General features: G+C 30.7%; 1 protein-coding gene across 1 annotated transcript; it reads right to left on the reverse strand.

Annotated features, from left to right (window-relative positions):
* LOC107455532 (leucine-rich repeat-containing protein let-4-like) lies at window positions 1–11153 on the reverse strand. The gene is made up of 6 exons (XM_071180332.1): window positions 11125–11153; window positions 6795–6916; window positions 5176–5474; window positions 2192–2427; window positions 697–836; window positions 1–356 (listed from the first exon to the last, which is right to left on the reverse strand). Exons 1-6 carry the CDS (start codon window positions 11136–11138, stop codon window positions 1–3), a joined length of 1167 nt encoding a protein of 388 aa, XP_071036433.1. The 5' UTR covers window positions 11139–11153.
* Between the last annotated feature and the right edge of the window lie 6575 nt (window positions 11154–17728).

Genomic DNA, 17728 nt, shown 5'->3' on the forward strand with positions numbered 1-17728 from the left:
CTATCTTGACAGTAACGCCCACTTCGATCTGGTAACGCCTACTTCATTGGATGGTCCACATTGAACAGTATACTTGCTACTTGTGACTACAACATTATCCACTTCCTCACGCTGTTGCTGCTCAGTCTCGTCTCTATTACACACAATGTCAGCCTGCATACACTCGACTGCTAAAGGCAACACAGGAGCGACTACTACCATGAAGTTAATACACCTCTCACATTCAGCAATCAAAAACCAGGTGATCTTTATCCTGCTCTCCCGGTCTTTCACAAGTACAGCAACTAGTGGTATCCGTTCATCCAATTCTATCCCTGATAAAATTCTGGTGGAGGAGTATTGGGGCGTAACTACCACTACGATTATTAAAACTCAATTCAGCAGTATAATACTCACTAGTCACTAGTATATTCTCATTAAAATTATTCTTAACTCACATCAAGTAAAAGTTCTGTCTAAATTTGTATGCAACTTTCTTTTCTAAAACGTAGAAAATAATTTTCTTTCATTAATGAGGACAGCGTCGCAACTTTAATATTAGTTATCATTTTAATATGAAAGACATTTTAATTCGACGCACATTTTTAGCTAATGTATTAACATGCACAAGATGTAAAAATAATTTTAACATTTAATCCATTCAAAGGCATTTTCTTAAAACAGCTAATCACAAATGCATTAAAAGGCAGTACTCACCTTCTAAATGTATCCGTGTCTTTTTCAATATGGTTTCATCCTCCTCAACTGTATCAATCCAATTATTAGCCAAATTGACATAGGCCAATTCAGGCATATTGCTGAACAAACCAAAGGGAATCTCTTTTATTTTATTGTTCCTGCAAGATAGAAGTTTAATTCTATTTTAAAAGCATGAAGAATGACTTCTTTATAATATGCAAAATTGTAATTTAGCTTTAGTTTAATTAACTTTTCTGCACTTTTCTAATAATTATTTATGAACTCTCAATTTGGTATAAACTTGAAATAACACATAATTTTTAACACCGGATTCGGATGATAATACATTACAGTTCTTACAGTCTGCGTATCATTCAATACACTAGGGAACTGATTTTTCTTTCTGTTGCATGATTTTTTTTAAACAGATCTCAGGTACTTTTGCATCTGCAGAGCTGACTAAGATCACTGGTTTCAAATCTACAATCATTTTCTCCCTACAAACTCCGATTTTTTAATGACTTAATAATTTTATTTTTTTTTTCGAAATATAGGACAAATTTCTAGGAAAGTAGGGACACATTATCAAAATTAAAGTTGCATAGAAACCCATGTCCGACAATGTCATCATACACCGCTAGAGGCTCTTGCCCATTATGAATTGTTTCTTCATATGCTTCTGAACAAATCATAATAGAAAGCTCTCCTAAACACGTACTATGACATTTTCAGGTATGAGCTTCTATGAAATTTTAATCTTTATGATATTATTTACTCCCCTAGAAGTTTGTGGCATCATTTACACAACCCCTTGCTATACGTAACGTTTTTAGCTTATTGACTTCGACAAAAAAGTAGTCAATAAAGCTGATTTTAAAAATAATCTGTATCTTTAGGAGCAGAACCAACCTCAGATTTGAAATTCCCATTCCTGATTTAAGCAATATCGTGTGTTTTCATAGATACAACCGAAAATTTATTCCTCGGGATAACCCAATTAAATACGCAAAAGTTTCAACACTTAGAGAAAACTGAATTGCTCTTTTTATTTAATTGAATTATTGAACTAACATTTATTGAAGTAAGTTAATTTAACTTAATGAAGACCTACTATCAACTCAGATGGATGTTTGTTTTATGCACGTTTTTGCCACACTTGGGAACAATTCGTTCACTATTTTTAAAAATCTATATCCATTGTTAAATGATTGTTTGTGATTAACAGTAATTAATCTTATACTGAAACTGCACGACGGAAATCTATCATACAGAAGATTCAAATTAAAATAAGTCATAACCAAATACGTCTGGCAAGTCCTGAGAATGAGCGCTCATTTCTGAATGCTTATCTTACCACTTTAAATCCTGGAGGTAATTTATATAATGCTACTTAAATTTCAATAAGAGAAGCTCTTTTAAATTTATTTTTTAGATACCTCTTATTACGGTTTCACCAGTATTCCATTTAAAATAATTGGCACAAAAAATATTACCAGATCAAATTGAATCTTACGACAAATCAATATTCTCTAGAACATTAGAATTTGAAGGGAACATAGATCTTGATATTTTTCTAAAAGAATTTCCAGTAATCCAAAGCATCATCAAGCCATCTAAGGATTGGAAGGCTTTGTCTCCTAGTGTCCTAAGATCATTCCTTAGTAGCAAAATAGTAGATAGTTTTTTTGAGCCTCCAGCAAACCAGTCATTAGTTAAATCATCTATGTTATTTTCCTTCATGATCACAGACTAAAAATAAAATTTTGACAAAGGTCAAAAGTTAATGCGATTCAACATAACAAAAATAAACAAACATCAAAAAAGAAAACCTTGTGCATTATAAGGACACAGCCGAAGGTTACAAAGTTAAAACATCAATCATTGACGAAGTATATAATACAATACTAAGTATAATATAAATATTAATCGATACATTTTATACAATTATGACAATACAAATGTAAAGATGTTTTACTTATTATTATCAATTCATTGCTGAACGGAATTTCATTTTAAGTAAAGTGTTAATATTTTTCTACTAATATATTTGTAAAAAAAACCTGAACTTTTAAATCTTTCTTTAAAAACTTTTCTTGTTTAGTTACTAAGTAGGCCTCATTTTTCTTTCTGAATTACGAGTTTAAATCAATTCCCTACTACTATAAGCAGAATTTACTGTAATTTTATTTCCAAATTACAGGTGGAGCACTGTACTGAATTACGAGTTTAAATCAATTCCCTACTACTAAAAGCAGAATTTACTGTTATTTTATTTCCGAATTTCAGGTGGAGCATTGTACTGAATTACGAGTTTAAATCAATTCCCTACTACTATAAGCAGAATTTACTGTTATTTTATTTCCAAATTACATGTGGAGCATTGTACTGAATTACGAGTTTAAATCAATTCCGTACTACTATAAGCAGAATTTACTGTTATTTTATTTCCAAATAAAATTGTCCCTATTTTTGGGCATAAACTAATTTTTTTTTCTTCTTTTTTTTAATCCGTCGTTGAACAGCCGACCCAATTTTTGGTTTAAGACTACTAATCTCTAACTCCGTATCCTTGTAATTTTTAAACCAATCCAGAACACAAATAAACTCCTTGATCAGTACCCCCTTAGGTATTGATTTGTTATGGGGGCATGGAGGATCTTGCGACTCAACAAATTTAACGTGCTTCAGCCACCGTTTACTACGCGGGGAGTCTTCGACCGGTGAGGATCGATCCCACGAACTCTTGGACGTGGGACCAGCGCCCTACCGACCAGGCTACCCCTGCCGTAAGCTAATATTTTATTTTATTTTTATAACCGTCGTTGAACAGTCGACTCAATTTTATGGTTTAATGACTACTAATGTTCAACTCCGTAGCCTTGTAATTTTGAACCAATCCAGAAGACAAGGGAACTCCTGGATCGAATATTGGGAGAAATTTGCCTTCGTGGAGGACTTTTAGATGGAGCTAACCAGCATTTCCGTTACATTAAGAGGAAGACCGCGAGTAACTCCCACGGTTAGTCTGACGGCAAGGAGACTCTAACCCATGATCCGTCTACCATTGAGGATGTTTAACGTCAGCACTGTAGTCGGTGCAAACCGGATGCGGAATTCATATCGACTGGGATTCGAATTTGACTCGCCTCACTGGAAGGCGAACCCACTATCCCCTAAGTTTATCATTTCATAAAATTATTATAAGACTATCGAGTAATCAAATTTAAAAAAAGAGCTAATTCATTACATATTCGTTAACTTTGAACTATTTCCTTTGTATTTACATAATTTATCCATCACTTTGTATAGTTTTTAATTGAAACTTTAAGTTTAAGACATTTACTTATGAAGACAAATAACGTATCTAAAGAAATTACCAATTTCATACACTCGAATTTTTTTTAATATTTGTAACAGTTTTATTCCGTTAAACAGTGTTTCCATGTGTCCATTTGCTGCTTATAAGTACCACAAATAATGTTATTGTGAATTGCACTGTTTAAGTAGCAAGTAATTAATTTTAAAAAAATATAAAGGAAAACACTATCAAACTTCAACGAATCATTAGCAAATTGAGAATAAAAAGCGAGTACTTATCAAGTACTACTTATCAAAAGTAAAAAAAAATTGAAAAGCAAACCAGATTAATTCCCTTTTTTAAAATTTAAACTATAAAACAGCCTAGCAAAATGCATCATTTCCTTTGTTTACAAATACAAAACTCGTCTCAGTTTAAACCTAATTTCAAATTGAAAATTTATTATTTTATTTAATTCATTATCCAAGATAAGGATCCCAAAAATATTATTCTGAGGGATAATGTTTTGAAAATACACTGCATATTTTTGTTGATGAAACCTTCTAAACAAGCCTTTTAAACTTTTCACAGCTTAAAAAACTTTAAAAATTTTGAAGCTTTTACTGTACTGATAAAACTACTACCAAAACCTGAACTAACATCGAATAAAGTTAAATGGATGCAAAACCCAATTAACTTTATTTGCTAGTTTTTGTTCAAGTTCTGGTTTATTTTAATTGCTATGAAAGACGAAAGGGCTCTGACCCTGCTCACTACTATTCTCTCACCCCCGCGGTTATTTTTATTTTAAGATAGTTACATCAAATTTAAACTTTCCCAAATTTTTTTTATTGCATAAATACAGATTCTGATTTATTGGAAAAAAATGTAAAACTAGTAAGTTATAGATAACGTATTCCTCTCTAATGCTCATAACAGATTTCAATGAGTTCAAAACCATAAATAGATAATTTTGCTTACCAAACACGTTTACTATATTGAATGCAGTTTACATGCCTTCGTGCAGGGAATAGGTTAAGCACTAAATAATTTGATTAATCTCTCTAACTCTGAATAAATTATTCTATAATAAAATAATTTACTCTAAGATGATTTTCGAGAAATCTTTTAGACAAACTTGCCCCAATAATTCTCATAATTGTTTAAAATCTTATTGAAAAATTTTTTCTGAAACCTACCTTTAAATTCACAAGATTGTCTAACTTCAAACCTGGAAGAGGATTCTTTTTAAAACTGTTGTTAATTTCAAGAATTATCAAAGACTTTTCTAATCCTTGGAATTGTATAACATCTGATGAAGCAACTTCAATTTTGTTCAAAGCAAGAAGCTCAATATGCAATCCTTGAAATGTGTCTGGTGCTAATTCAGGAAGTTCAACATCGGAGAGTTTTAGGTCGATAGAGTAACCTTTCAACACTTCAAGTGTTGACTTCAATGTTTTTACATCTGTTATTTTAGAGCAAGTAACTAAGGGACCTAAAAGGAAAAACTAGGTCAAAATGACTCCAATTCAAATCACTCCAATTGAAATAATTGAAATTTTATTTACAAGTACTTTGATAATCATAAAAATGTCCCCACAAAAACACAAAATAATTTAATAGAACAGAATAAAGAAATGTTCACATAAAGAAATGTTTTCGAACTACTAATATAAATTACGAATGCGGTCCGAAAAGCTAACTATCTTGAAGTAAAAATAGCAGTAAGAATCAACCTAAGTCCGTANTTTTTTATTAATGATTAAAAAAATGTTCTTTTTGCAAAATTATTGTCTGATGGTGTCTCTTTTGTTCAAAGGGTATCTTATTTCCTTCAAGTTCAACGTGAATTATATTTTATTTACAATAAATCTAATTGTATAACTCAAAATTATTTTTAAAAAAACACATATTCATTCAGACAAACGAAAATTGAAGACAAAAGTATTGACCTACATCATAGGAAAATTAGAGGTACCTACATTTATGACTCAAAAAACGTGTGTATTTTTGGTAATTTTTGAAACTGAATTCGAAAAAAAAAATTCTCTGTTACTATGAAATCATATACTTTTTCTTAATAACCATAGTATTGAAATCTACCTTTCAAATAAATATACAAAAATTAAATATATTATCAAACTACTTGCACTTTACGCATGTTCAATCGGATAGTATTCAATATGTAAGAAATAATAATTTTTTTGAAATTCATGAAACTTAACAGTTTGCTCTTAACAGGTGCCTGTCAGTAATTACAGTCATCTATAAAATACCTATTACTTGAAACAGTCAAAAAATTTCCATCTTTGTTTAGAGACCATTTAATTTAATGTCCCGTGGTAATCTACACTGTAAAAGATTCCGATTCAAATTATGGTAAAAAGCACAGGCACTGAGAGTGCTGTTACATTTTTCCATAAAATCCATTTTTATCGGAACATTTTAAGGAGCAATACTGTAATTTATACAGCAATAATTGCCGTAGAGTGGCAGAATCACTTGAATTCAATTATTATTACAGCCAAAATTACGGTATAATATTTTACGACAAAAATTGATTTTGCGGTAAAATGGATTTTACGGATGATGCACTCAAAAAGCCTATATTTCTTATTGTGATCTGATCCGGAATATTTTACAGTGTTTGGTAATTCTAAATATTGAGTTAGGTCTTGAGTTATATTATCTTTTTAACAGTTGGAAAAAATCCGATTAACGAAAAAAGCGAGCAAGAACCATAAGTCAAAAAACGTTCTTAAAAGGAAACAGATACACACAAGCAATTAATTGTACTAAAATATAGTTAAATTACCCCACTTGATTGTGCAGGTGCACAATGTTGATTCTAAAGGTGGACATTCATTCAATAAAGCATCGACAGCAATGGTGCTGTACACAAGCAACAAAATGCTAGCTATGAATGCCATCTGTAATCTGAAATGTGCATAAAAAATTAAATCGAATAATAAAATATAAATTCATAAAACATTTTCTAATACATACTTTCCATACAAAATAAAACACGAAACACCTTAACCATCTCATGCCTGAATTTTTAATTGAGTTGTAAAAAACATTTCGATATGGTACAAGCCGATTTATTGTCTCAGGATTGTGGAGTAATAATTTATTCTTGGAAATATTTGTCCTGTATAGTCAAAAATTGGTGTCTTCATGTCCTATATAATTTTAATCCTGGAAAAACTGAATACTCATACTTCATTTACTAAATACAATAAGGTGTAAAATTATATATTAGCCTTTCCAGTAATTTAATATACCCTCCAAAATAAATTAACAGAATATCAGATTTTCACTTCTTTCTTGAATCTTCCGTCGACTCCAAAGAGATTACATAATATTCTCTTAACTTTCTTTAATGGCCTGCCACCTGGTGCGATTTCAAAGAACTATTTGGAGTCTCCAAATAAGGACTAAATTTAAATTACAGTCCAAATACGAATGTCAATAGCATTATGAAGCAAAAATATATACAGTGGTTGCCAAAAGTGTGGACATTTTTTGAAAGTTTCACGTTTTTCAACTCTGTGTGCTTGAAGAATATATTAATTTTCACTTAAATTCAAACGTTTACATATCAAATTGAAGGTAATTTAATGTAACATGTAATAATAAATACAGTATTACAATATCTGTATTACAAAAAAAGTTATGCAACTAATAGTAAGATCTACCTTAGATTTGAATTTTTTTAAAGTGATACTTACAAAATCAATACTTAGTAGGATAACCCTTACTTTTTAAGACAGCTTCACAGCGTCTTTTCATCGAGTGAACAAGTGTTTGGAGTTCATCTTTCGTAATCACATGGTGTCAAGAATCAGTTATAGTTTCAATAAGTTGTCTTTTATTGGATGGACGCTTTTTTCGTACAAGAATTTTCAAACGTCGCCACAAATTTTCAATTGGATTGAGATCAGGGCTGTTTCCTGGTCATGGTAATATATCTATGCCTTTATTTTGAAACCATGCTTAGCATACTTTTGCTGTGTGGCATGAAGCTGAATCCTGCTGAAAAATAAATGGTGCGCTGTTGGGGAAGAGATACCTGACGGAAGGAATCAATTTTGGTTTCAGGACAGTTTCGATGTATTATTTGGCATTCAGGATGCCATCAATTACTTGAATTCGTCCCACACCATCTGCAGACATACATGCCCAAATCATGACATTTGTTGGGTTTTTTATAGTTGCTTCAATGCAATCAGGATGAAGTGCTTAACCTACTCTACGTCTCACGTATTTTCTACCATCACTCCCAAAGTGTGATATTTTATTCTCATCGCTCCAGATTACTTGCTTCCATTGATTTTCTGACCATTTAATGTGTTCTTCTGCCCACTTAACTCGTTTTTCGCGTTGCTTTTGATTTAAATATGGTCTTTTTCCTTGGAATTCTAGCTTGTAGTCCAAATCCTGATAACCTTCTTCTTATTGTTCTTGAACTTACTGCAATACCCACTGCATTCATTTCACATCTAATGGCATCTGATGAAATTTTTCTCTCTTGAAGGCATAGCCGTTTAATTTTTCTATCGGCAGTAGCACTTGTGCATTTTTTTCGGCTTGATTTGGCTTTTTTACCACCGATTTCGTTTTTTCATAACGTAAGCAGAACTTTCGCACACCGGAACAAGTTACTGAATCACCAACTTGTCTTTCAATTTCAGCATAAACGAGGCCATTTTCTCTCAATATGACAATTCGACTTTTTTTTGTAGTTGTCCAATTAGTTCTTCTTGTTGATGACATTGTTTAAAATTAGTTTAATTAAAAAAAGGACTTTAAATATTCAAAAACAGCAATAATCTATTTAATTGTACTAGTATGCATCCTTCCTCAAAATATTTCCACAACAATAACTCTTTTACCACCCAAATAACCTAAACTATAGTTACAAACAGGTCCTAGGAACAGTATTTGTGATTGGCTAGTACGCTTATATTACAAAACACGTCCTTATTCAAAACGATTTGTGTTTGTCTGTTGTACTAAAATGAACATAACTTTTTTTGTAATACAGATATTTAAATTCTGTTATTGTTATTAAATTCTACATTAAATTACTACATTCTAATATATTCTACAAGCACATAAAGTTGAAAAACATGAAAATTTCAAAAAATATCCACACGTTTGGCCACCACTGTATGTTTTTATGTGAGATCCATATGCATGAGGGAGTTATTAACTTTTAATATATTACTCAGATTGTCTCGTACTAAGCTGCAGTCTTAATGGTTCGAAGGTCTCAAATTTAGTCACTAATATGAAATCAGATACAAAAACATATTTTTCTCAATAAACATACCTTATGTTAGAAGAGTTTCAATTCTTGACCCAGAAAATATGGAGGGTAGCCATAACCTGGAAAATATGATCTCAATAGTTTAGGCAGGAGAGTGGTCAAAAGTTTAAGCCCCTTAAAATTAACACGTTTTTTAAACTCAACCGTTTTTGCCCCGTTTTCCTTTTTCATGCTAAGTAGTAAAAAAAAGTCATATTTTAAATTTTTATTTCCTAAAATCTACTTGATCAATTCTGTTCACATTTTGGACTTAGTCATTTAAAATTATGCAGTTAAAAATGACGTAAGCAATTGAATACACTATTTTTCATTTATTGCATTATTTGTCTTTCAAAAGTTTTTTGACCATAATTAAAATAAACAATTAAATAATAAATTATTGTAAAAAATTATTTTTTATTTAATTATCATCGTTTGAAAAACGTGTATTATAATTGCGTGTAAAATGTATTTAGTTTCTTTAAATTGCTCGAAAAATACAATGAAATATGCAAAGTGTGAAAGTATTATAAATAGTCTGAAACTTTCGTCCTCTCTCCTATCTACAACTATCGGCACTATTTATTTCCAGATAACCGCCCATATTTTGACGGTCAGGAGTCCAAATCCGTCAAAAAAAGGCATTTTTTTTCAGAGAAAGTTCTTTCTTCAACTTAAAATATCGTCGCCACAAAAATTTAAGATTAGTTCTCGAACCATAATGATTTCATCTTAGAACGCGAAAATTAAATCATTAGATTATATGTTATTGAGATATTCCGTTTTTAATTTTGGCAACTCTGCATTCATCAACCATTCTATAAAAACATAGATTAATTCGTCACAAAAAAATTGAGTCTTACCAAGTTTCAGAAAATATCAGACAAAAGGTATATCTGAGAACAGAAAGGTTATTTAAAATGCACTAAAGTGCTGATAAGACTACGTAAAAATATATAATCTGTCAAAAGTGACTTTTCAGATGTAATGCAGCTGCTTTCTTAACAATATATAATGAAGCTCAATTAGATATCGATTATATTTTACTTTTACAAATTAATCAGAATCAAAAATTGAGTTTCTGTTTCACCATTTTTGTTCTGTTTAATATCAACATATATTTAATAAGAATTTTAAACCATTTGCAGATTCTCTGATATTATTCTTTTGTATTTTTATAGAGTTTTATTATGGTATAAATGCACTCCCAGATAATTCGGTTAACCTTGATTTAACGTAATAAATTTGCTTTAACATTAAAGTGAACTTGCACCACATTTTAAAATGCTAAACTGAACCATCTTCGTAAAAGTTAAACCATAGCACGCATAACATAATCAGGTTTATTAAGGATAATATGGTACACCGTGTGATATCGACACATTCTAAGATAAATAAAATAAACTCTCAGATAAATCAGTTAATGTTGATTTATTATGTAGTGCAAATTTGCTTCAATATTGAAGCAATTTTGCACCGTAATATTGATCAACGTTAACCGATTTATCTGAGAGAGTATTTTATTCAGCATTAAAACAAATTTTTTCCACATTTCAACATATAATTTACATTAGAGCTATGCTTCAACATTAAAGCTAATTTGTTTCAAAATTAAGACAAATTTGCATCGTATTTTAAGGTGCTCAATTAAACCATCTTTGTTACAAGTTGAACTATAGTCCGTATAATTCAAGATAATATGGTACAACTCATCAATATACAACTCATCAGCGCTATTATTTTTCAACACACTTTATAATTTATATAACTTTGGATATATATATATATATTATCAAAGACTTTACACACGTAATTAAAAATCAGAGCATCTTACTTGGAAATCAGCATGAATGTTAAAATTTGTTCGTTTAGAATCAAAATCAGAAATCTAACAAGCTGTTAGTTTTCTAGACGGATGTTAATTTTCCCACATTTATCTCAGGAATGGGTTAGATTGTTTTTTTTTTTCTTTTTTTGGAAAGAATACTGATTGTTTCCCATATGAAATAATTTGTTCATCAACAAGATGGTTTTATAGTTTTTTAATTTATCATATCCTTGTGCCTCTTTTATTTGCGTCACCACTGTGGTCCTCAGCCTTGTTACGTCTACCACTGTAAATATTTTACGTCAGCACTGTAGTCGGTGAAAACCGGATGCGGAATTCGTATCGCCCAGCATCGCTAGGCTTCGATCCCGGTTCACCTTATTGACAGACGAACGCTCTATCCCCTGAGTTATCACGGCTCATGGATTACCATTAACGAGATGCGCTAAATGATTTAAAACTTAATGATCAGCTTCATGCAAAGTGTGATGCATGCAGAAATAGTATTTAATATAGGAGCCTGTTCTGCAAGCAAATATATTTAACTACGTTGTTAACTCACCAAATTTTTTTATAATAATATACCCTTAATTTTTAATTTTGTTTTAAAAAGTCATGATTACCAAAGAAAATTATTTATAGGGAAGAGTGGCTCACCTTGGGACATTTTTATTGGTCTTAAATTTTAAATTATCTTTTAGTTCTTTCAAATTCAGATAAATGTCAGCATCACCTAACTTTAGAACATATTTTGATTCTATTGATTAAGCGGGTAAGAATTTATTAAGATTTTTATTTTTTGAAGCATGTTTATTTACTTCCTTATAAAAGTTTAATTAGTTGTATAAAGAAACTTTAATGAAATTATTTTTAATAAAAGATAATATAATGAAGTAGAAAACTTTCAATTTAAAAGTTATCAAATTTAATTGTTCTAATGCTAAGCCTAAAAGTATGATATTTTAAAATATCCTATTAAGTATATGGTGCAACTCGAGACAGATGGAGGTGACCCACCTTGGGACACTAGGTATGCATAATTAATCCTTATTAAAAATAGATTTTCATCAAAAAGATATTGTGCATGCAAAGTATTTTTTAATTTATATGATATGTGTTTATTAATAGTTTAATAGTTATTATTTCTTATTTTAGGAACTCATTAGACTTAACTAATGACAAGAATTAGAAGCAAAAAGTATAAAAATAATACAGCAGTTCGTGCTAACAATGTTGAAAAAACTGCTGCAAATTTTATCAGGGCAAATTTTATCAGCTGCTGAATTCTTTAGTATTAGTAAGAAAACTCTGAACCGCCATTTTATTTCCTTTAAAAAAACAGAGAGCAGCCAAATTCTGACTTAAAATATATTTTAAATATACAGATTCGCAAAATATTCACAGATGAGGAAGAAACAAAATTGGTACACTATATGTTACAAGCCTCCAAGTATCATTAAGGATTAACAATATGTGATGCACGTGCTCCAAACTGGGTATTCGCTAATAAATCTTAACAGAATCTCATGAAGTCTTTCATACTATTTATTAATCAAATTGGACTCAAAATAACCATTTAATTTAAAGTAATGAATATTGGACGTAGAATGTGGGGGCACAAGCGTTAGCAACCAGAATTCTTTAGAGTAAAAATATTTTAAGTGAAAGTTTTCAATTAGATTTATTACGAAGAAGTCATCGAAGAGTTGGTGAGAGGCAGCAAACAAGAGGCTTAGTCCCCTAGTGTAAAATTAAAAAAAACTTTTATGTCTGCCATTTTTAAAATTCTTTAGCGCTAAAAACATAAATTCCTATATGCTTAAGAAACAAAAATACCAAAAAGCTCTAAAAAATCTAATTTTAATTAAAAGGTTGTACCAATTTATTATTTTACCTAATTTTGGATACCTAATTTTGGATACATACATCACTTTTAAAAGAGAAATATCTGTATAATAGATATAACATCCATGTGCAATAAATACTGATTAGCCATGGAATTAGGTGGAAAAGGCATCGCGGATAACTAAAAAAACGTAAAATGCATGGTGGAATCACGAAAAAAAATTATAACTGTTGTTGCGGCAATCACTAACTCCAATTAGTTTGCGCCACCAAAAGTATTCAGAATATGTAGGTTACTCTGAGTATGGCAAGAGAAAAAAGAGAGAACTGGAAATATCGTTGAATTGGCTTTTTGAAATATCTTTGGAACGCTGTGTTTTGTTTTGTTTTTTGTTGTTTTTTATTTAAAATAAATGTTTTGTTTTGCCTGTTTTTAAACGTTATCAATCAATAGACAAGATGCCTCTCACAAACACAGTCAATCCGGTTAGGAACGACATTTCTGGCGCCCCCGGGTGGGCGGCCTTGTCTTAAGGATTGGTAAGAAAGGTAGGCGAAGATTTATTAATTTCCATTTTGAAGATTAAATATTTGACAATTTGAATACTTTTGAAGATTTGAAATATATATATATTTATTTGAATATTTGATACCAGAACGGTAATTTATATGTGCTTANGATTTGCATTTTTTTAAAGTGATGCTTACACAATCAATACTTAGTAGGATAACCCTTATAATTTAAGACAGCTTCACAGCGTCTTTTCATCGAGTGAACGAGTGTTTGGAGTTCATCTTTCGTAATCACATGGTGCCAAGAATCAATTATAGCTTCAATAAGTTGTCTTTTATTGGATGGACGTTTTTTTCGTACAGGAATTTTCAAACGTCGCCGTAAATTTTCAATTGGATTGAGATCAGGACTGTTTCCTGGCCTTAGTAACATATCTATGCCTCTATTTTGAAACCATGTTTTGCATACTTTTGCTGTGTGGCATGGAGCTGAATCCTGCTGAAAAAGTAATGGTGCGTTGTAGGGGAAGAGATCCCTGATGGAAGGTATCAATTTTGGTTTCAGGACAGTTTCGATGTATCATTTGGCATTCAGGATGCCATCAATTACTTAAATTCGTCCCACACCACCTGCAGACATACATGCCCAAATCATGACATTTGTTGGGTTTTTTATAGTTGCTTCAATGCAATCAGGATGAAGTGCTTAACCTACTCTACGTCTCACATATTTTCCACCATCACTACCAAAGAGTGATATTTTACTATCATCGCTCCAGATTACTTGCTTCCATTGATTTTCTGGCCATTTAATGTGTTCTTTTGTCCACTTAACTCGTTTTTCGCGTTGCTTTTGATTTAAATATGGTTTTTTCTTTGGAATTCTCGCTTGTAGTTTAAATCCTGATAACCTTCGTCTTATTGTTCTTGAACTTACTGCAATACCCGCTGCATTCATTTCACATCTAATGGCATCTGATGAAATTTTTCCATCTTGAAGGCATAGCCGTTTAATTTTTCTATCGGCAGTTGCACTTGTGCATTTTTTTCGGCCTGATTTGGCTTTATTTTCCACCGATTTCGTTTTCTCATAACGTAAGCAGAACTTTCGTACACCAGAACAAGTTACTGAATCACCAACTTGTTTTGCAATTTCAGCATAAGAGATCCCATTTTCTCTCAATATGACAATTCGGCTTCTTTTTGTGGATGTCCAATTAGTTCTTCTTGCTGATGGCATTGTTTAAAATTAGTTTAATAAAAAAAAGGACTTTAAATATTCAAAAACTGCAATATTCTATTTAATTGTACTAGTATGCATCATTCCTCAAAATATTTCCACAACAATAACTCTATTACCATCCAAATAACCTGAACTATAGTTACAGACATTTGATTGGTCCTAAGAACAGTGTTTGTGATTGGCTAGTACGCTTTAATTACAAAACACGTCCTTATTCAAAACGATTTGTGTTTGTTTGTTCTACTAAAATGACCATAACTTTTTTCGTAATACATATATTTAAATTCTGCTTTTGTTATTAAATTCTACATTAAATTACTATATTCTAATATATTCTACAAGCACACAAAGTTGAAAAACATGAAACTTTCAAAAAATGTCCACACTTTTGGCCACCACTGTATGTTTTTATGTGAGATCCATATGCATGAGGGAGTTACTGACTTTTAATATATTACTCAGATCGTCTCGTACTAAGCTGCGGTCTTAATGGTTCGAAGGTCTCAATTTTAGTCGCTAATAAGTTTGTGCAGAAAATATTTTAAGTTATGAAATCAGATTAAAAAACATATTTTTCTCAATAAACATACCTTATGTTCGAAGAGTTTCAATTCTTGACCCATGAAATATGGAGGGCAGCCATAACCTGGAAAATATGATCCCAATAGTTTAGGCTGGAGAGTGGTCGAAAGTTTAAGCCCCTTAAAATTAACACGTTTTTTAAACTCACCCGTTTTTGCCCCGTTTTCCTTTTTCATGCTGAGTAGTAAAAAAAAGTCATATTTCAAATTCTTATTTCCCAAAAACTACTTGATCAATTCTGTTCACATTTTAAATAAACAGTTAAATAATAAATTATGATAAAAAAATTATTTTTTACTTAACTATCATCTTTTGAAAAACGTGTATTATAATTGCGTATAAAATTTATTTAGTTACTTTAAAATGCTCGAAAAATATAATGAAATATGCAAAGTGTGAAAGCATTATAAATAGTCTGAAACTTTCGATCTCTCTCCTATCTGCAACTATCTGCACTAATTATTTCCAAATAACCTCCCGTATTTTGACGGTCAGGAGTCAAAATCCGCAACAAAAAAAAAGGAATTTTTACTCATAGAGAGTACTTTTTTCAACTTAAAATATCGTCGCCACAAAAATTTAAGATTAATTCTAGAACCATTAAGATTTCATCTTAGAGCATGAAAATTAAATAATTAAATTATATGTTATTGAGATATTCCGTTTTTCATTTTGGCAACTCTACATTCATCAGCCATTCTATAAAAACATACAATAATGTGTCACAATAAAATTGAGTCTTACCGAGTTGCAGAAAATATCAGACCAGAGATATATGTGAGAACACAAAGGTTATTTAAAATATACAAAAGTGCTGATAAGACTACGTAAAAATATATAATCTGTCAAAAGTGATTTTTCAGATGTAATGCAGCTGCTTTCTTAACAATATATAATGAAGCTCATTTAGATATCGATTATATTTTACTATTACTTCAGAATCAAAAATTGAGTTTCTGTTTCACCATTTTTGTTTCGTTTAATATCAGCATATATTTAATAAGAATTTTAAACCATTTACAGATTCTCTGATACTATACTTTTGTATTTTTGCAGAGTTTTATTATGGTATAAATGCACTCTCAGATAAATCAGTTAACCTTGATTAAACGTAATAAATTTGCTTTAACATTAAAGTAAATTTGCTCCACATTTTACAATGCTAAACTGAACCACCATAGTACACATTGCATAATCAGGTTTATTAAGGATAATATGGTAAACCGTGTGGTATCGACACATTCTCAGTTAAATAAAATAAACTCTCAGATAAATCAGTTAATGGTGATCAATAATGTGGTGCAAATTTGTTTCAATATTAAAGCAAATTTGCACCGTATTAGTGATCAACGTTAACCGATTTATCTGAGAGAGTATTTTATTTAACATTAACACAAATTTTTTCCATATTTAAGCATATAAGTTACATTAGAGCTATGCTTCAACATTAAAGGTAATTTGTTTTAAAATTAAGACAAATTTGCATCACATTTTAAGGTGTTCAATTAAACCATCTTTGTTACAAGTTGAACCATAGTCCGTATAATACAAGATAATATGGTACAACTCATCAATATATTATAATCGCAGAAAATTTATGAGCTATATTTATTCAACACACTTTATAATTTATATAACTTTGGATATATATATATATATTATCAAAGACTTTACACACGTAATTAAAAATCAGAGCATCTTACTTGGAAATCAGCATGAATGTTAAAATTTGTTCGTTTAGAATCAAAATCAGAAATCTAACAAGCTGTTAGTTTTCTAGACGGATGTTAATTTTCCCACATTTATCTCAGGAATGGGTTAGATTGTTTTTTTTTTTCTTTTTTTGGAAAGAATACTGATTGTTTCCCATATGAAATAATTTGTTCATCAACAAGATGGTTTTATAGTTTTTTAATTTATCATATCCTTGTGCCTCTTTTATTTGCGTCACCACTGTGGTCCTCAGCCTTGTTACGTCTACCACTGTAAATATTTTACGTCAGCACTGTAGTCGGTGAAAACCGGATGCGGAATTCGTATCGCCCAGCATCGCTAGGCTTCGATCCCGGTTCACCTTATTGACAGACGAACGCTCTATCCCCTGAGTTATCACGGCTCATGGATTACCATTAANTATATATATAGTTATCTCTGTAAATTTAGCATTAAACTTTTATCAAAGACTTTACAAACGTAATTAACATCATGGATAACAACTACTATTATGATTATTATAGATATTGTGGGTTTATTTAAGTTTCCTTCATCAAATTCAAATTTTTAATACATTATTTTTGACAAACAATAATAAAACTTAAGAACATTTTAAGTAGGAAACTATTGTAGTCATACAAAAAAAAAACGTAGTTAAAAATCAGAACATCTTACTTGGAAATCAGCATTTTATATTGAAATTTGTTCATTTAA

The sequence above is a fragment of the Parasteatoda tepidariorum genome, chromosome 4, assembly GCF_043381705.1.
Source record: "Parasteatoda tepidariorum isolate YZ-2023 chromosome 4, CAS_Ptep_4.0, whole genome shotgun sequence".
Taxonomy (NCBI): Eukaryota; Metazoa; Arthropoda; class Arachnida; order Araneae; family Theridiidae; genus Parasteatoda; species Parasteatoda tepidariorum.

Bases quoted from the DNA above. Each gene is read 5' to 3' on its own strand.
- LOC107455532 (XM_071180332.1), bottom strand. The intron at 5,475-6,794 runs GTAATTTAACTA...TTTTCCTTTTAG, and splicing joins CACCTGCACAATCAAGTGGG to GTCCCTTAGTTACTTGCTCT. The intron at 2,428-5,175 runs GTAGGTTTCAGA...TTTTATTTTTAG, and splicing joins ACAATCTTGTGAATTTAAAG to TCTGTGATCATGAAGGAAAA.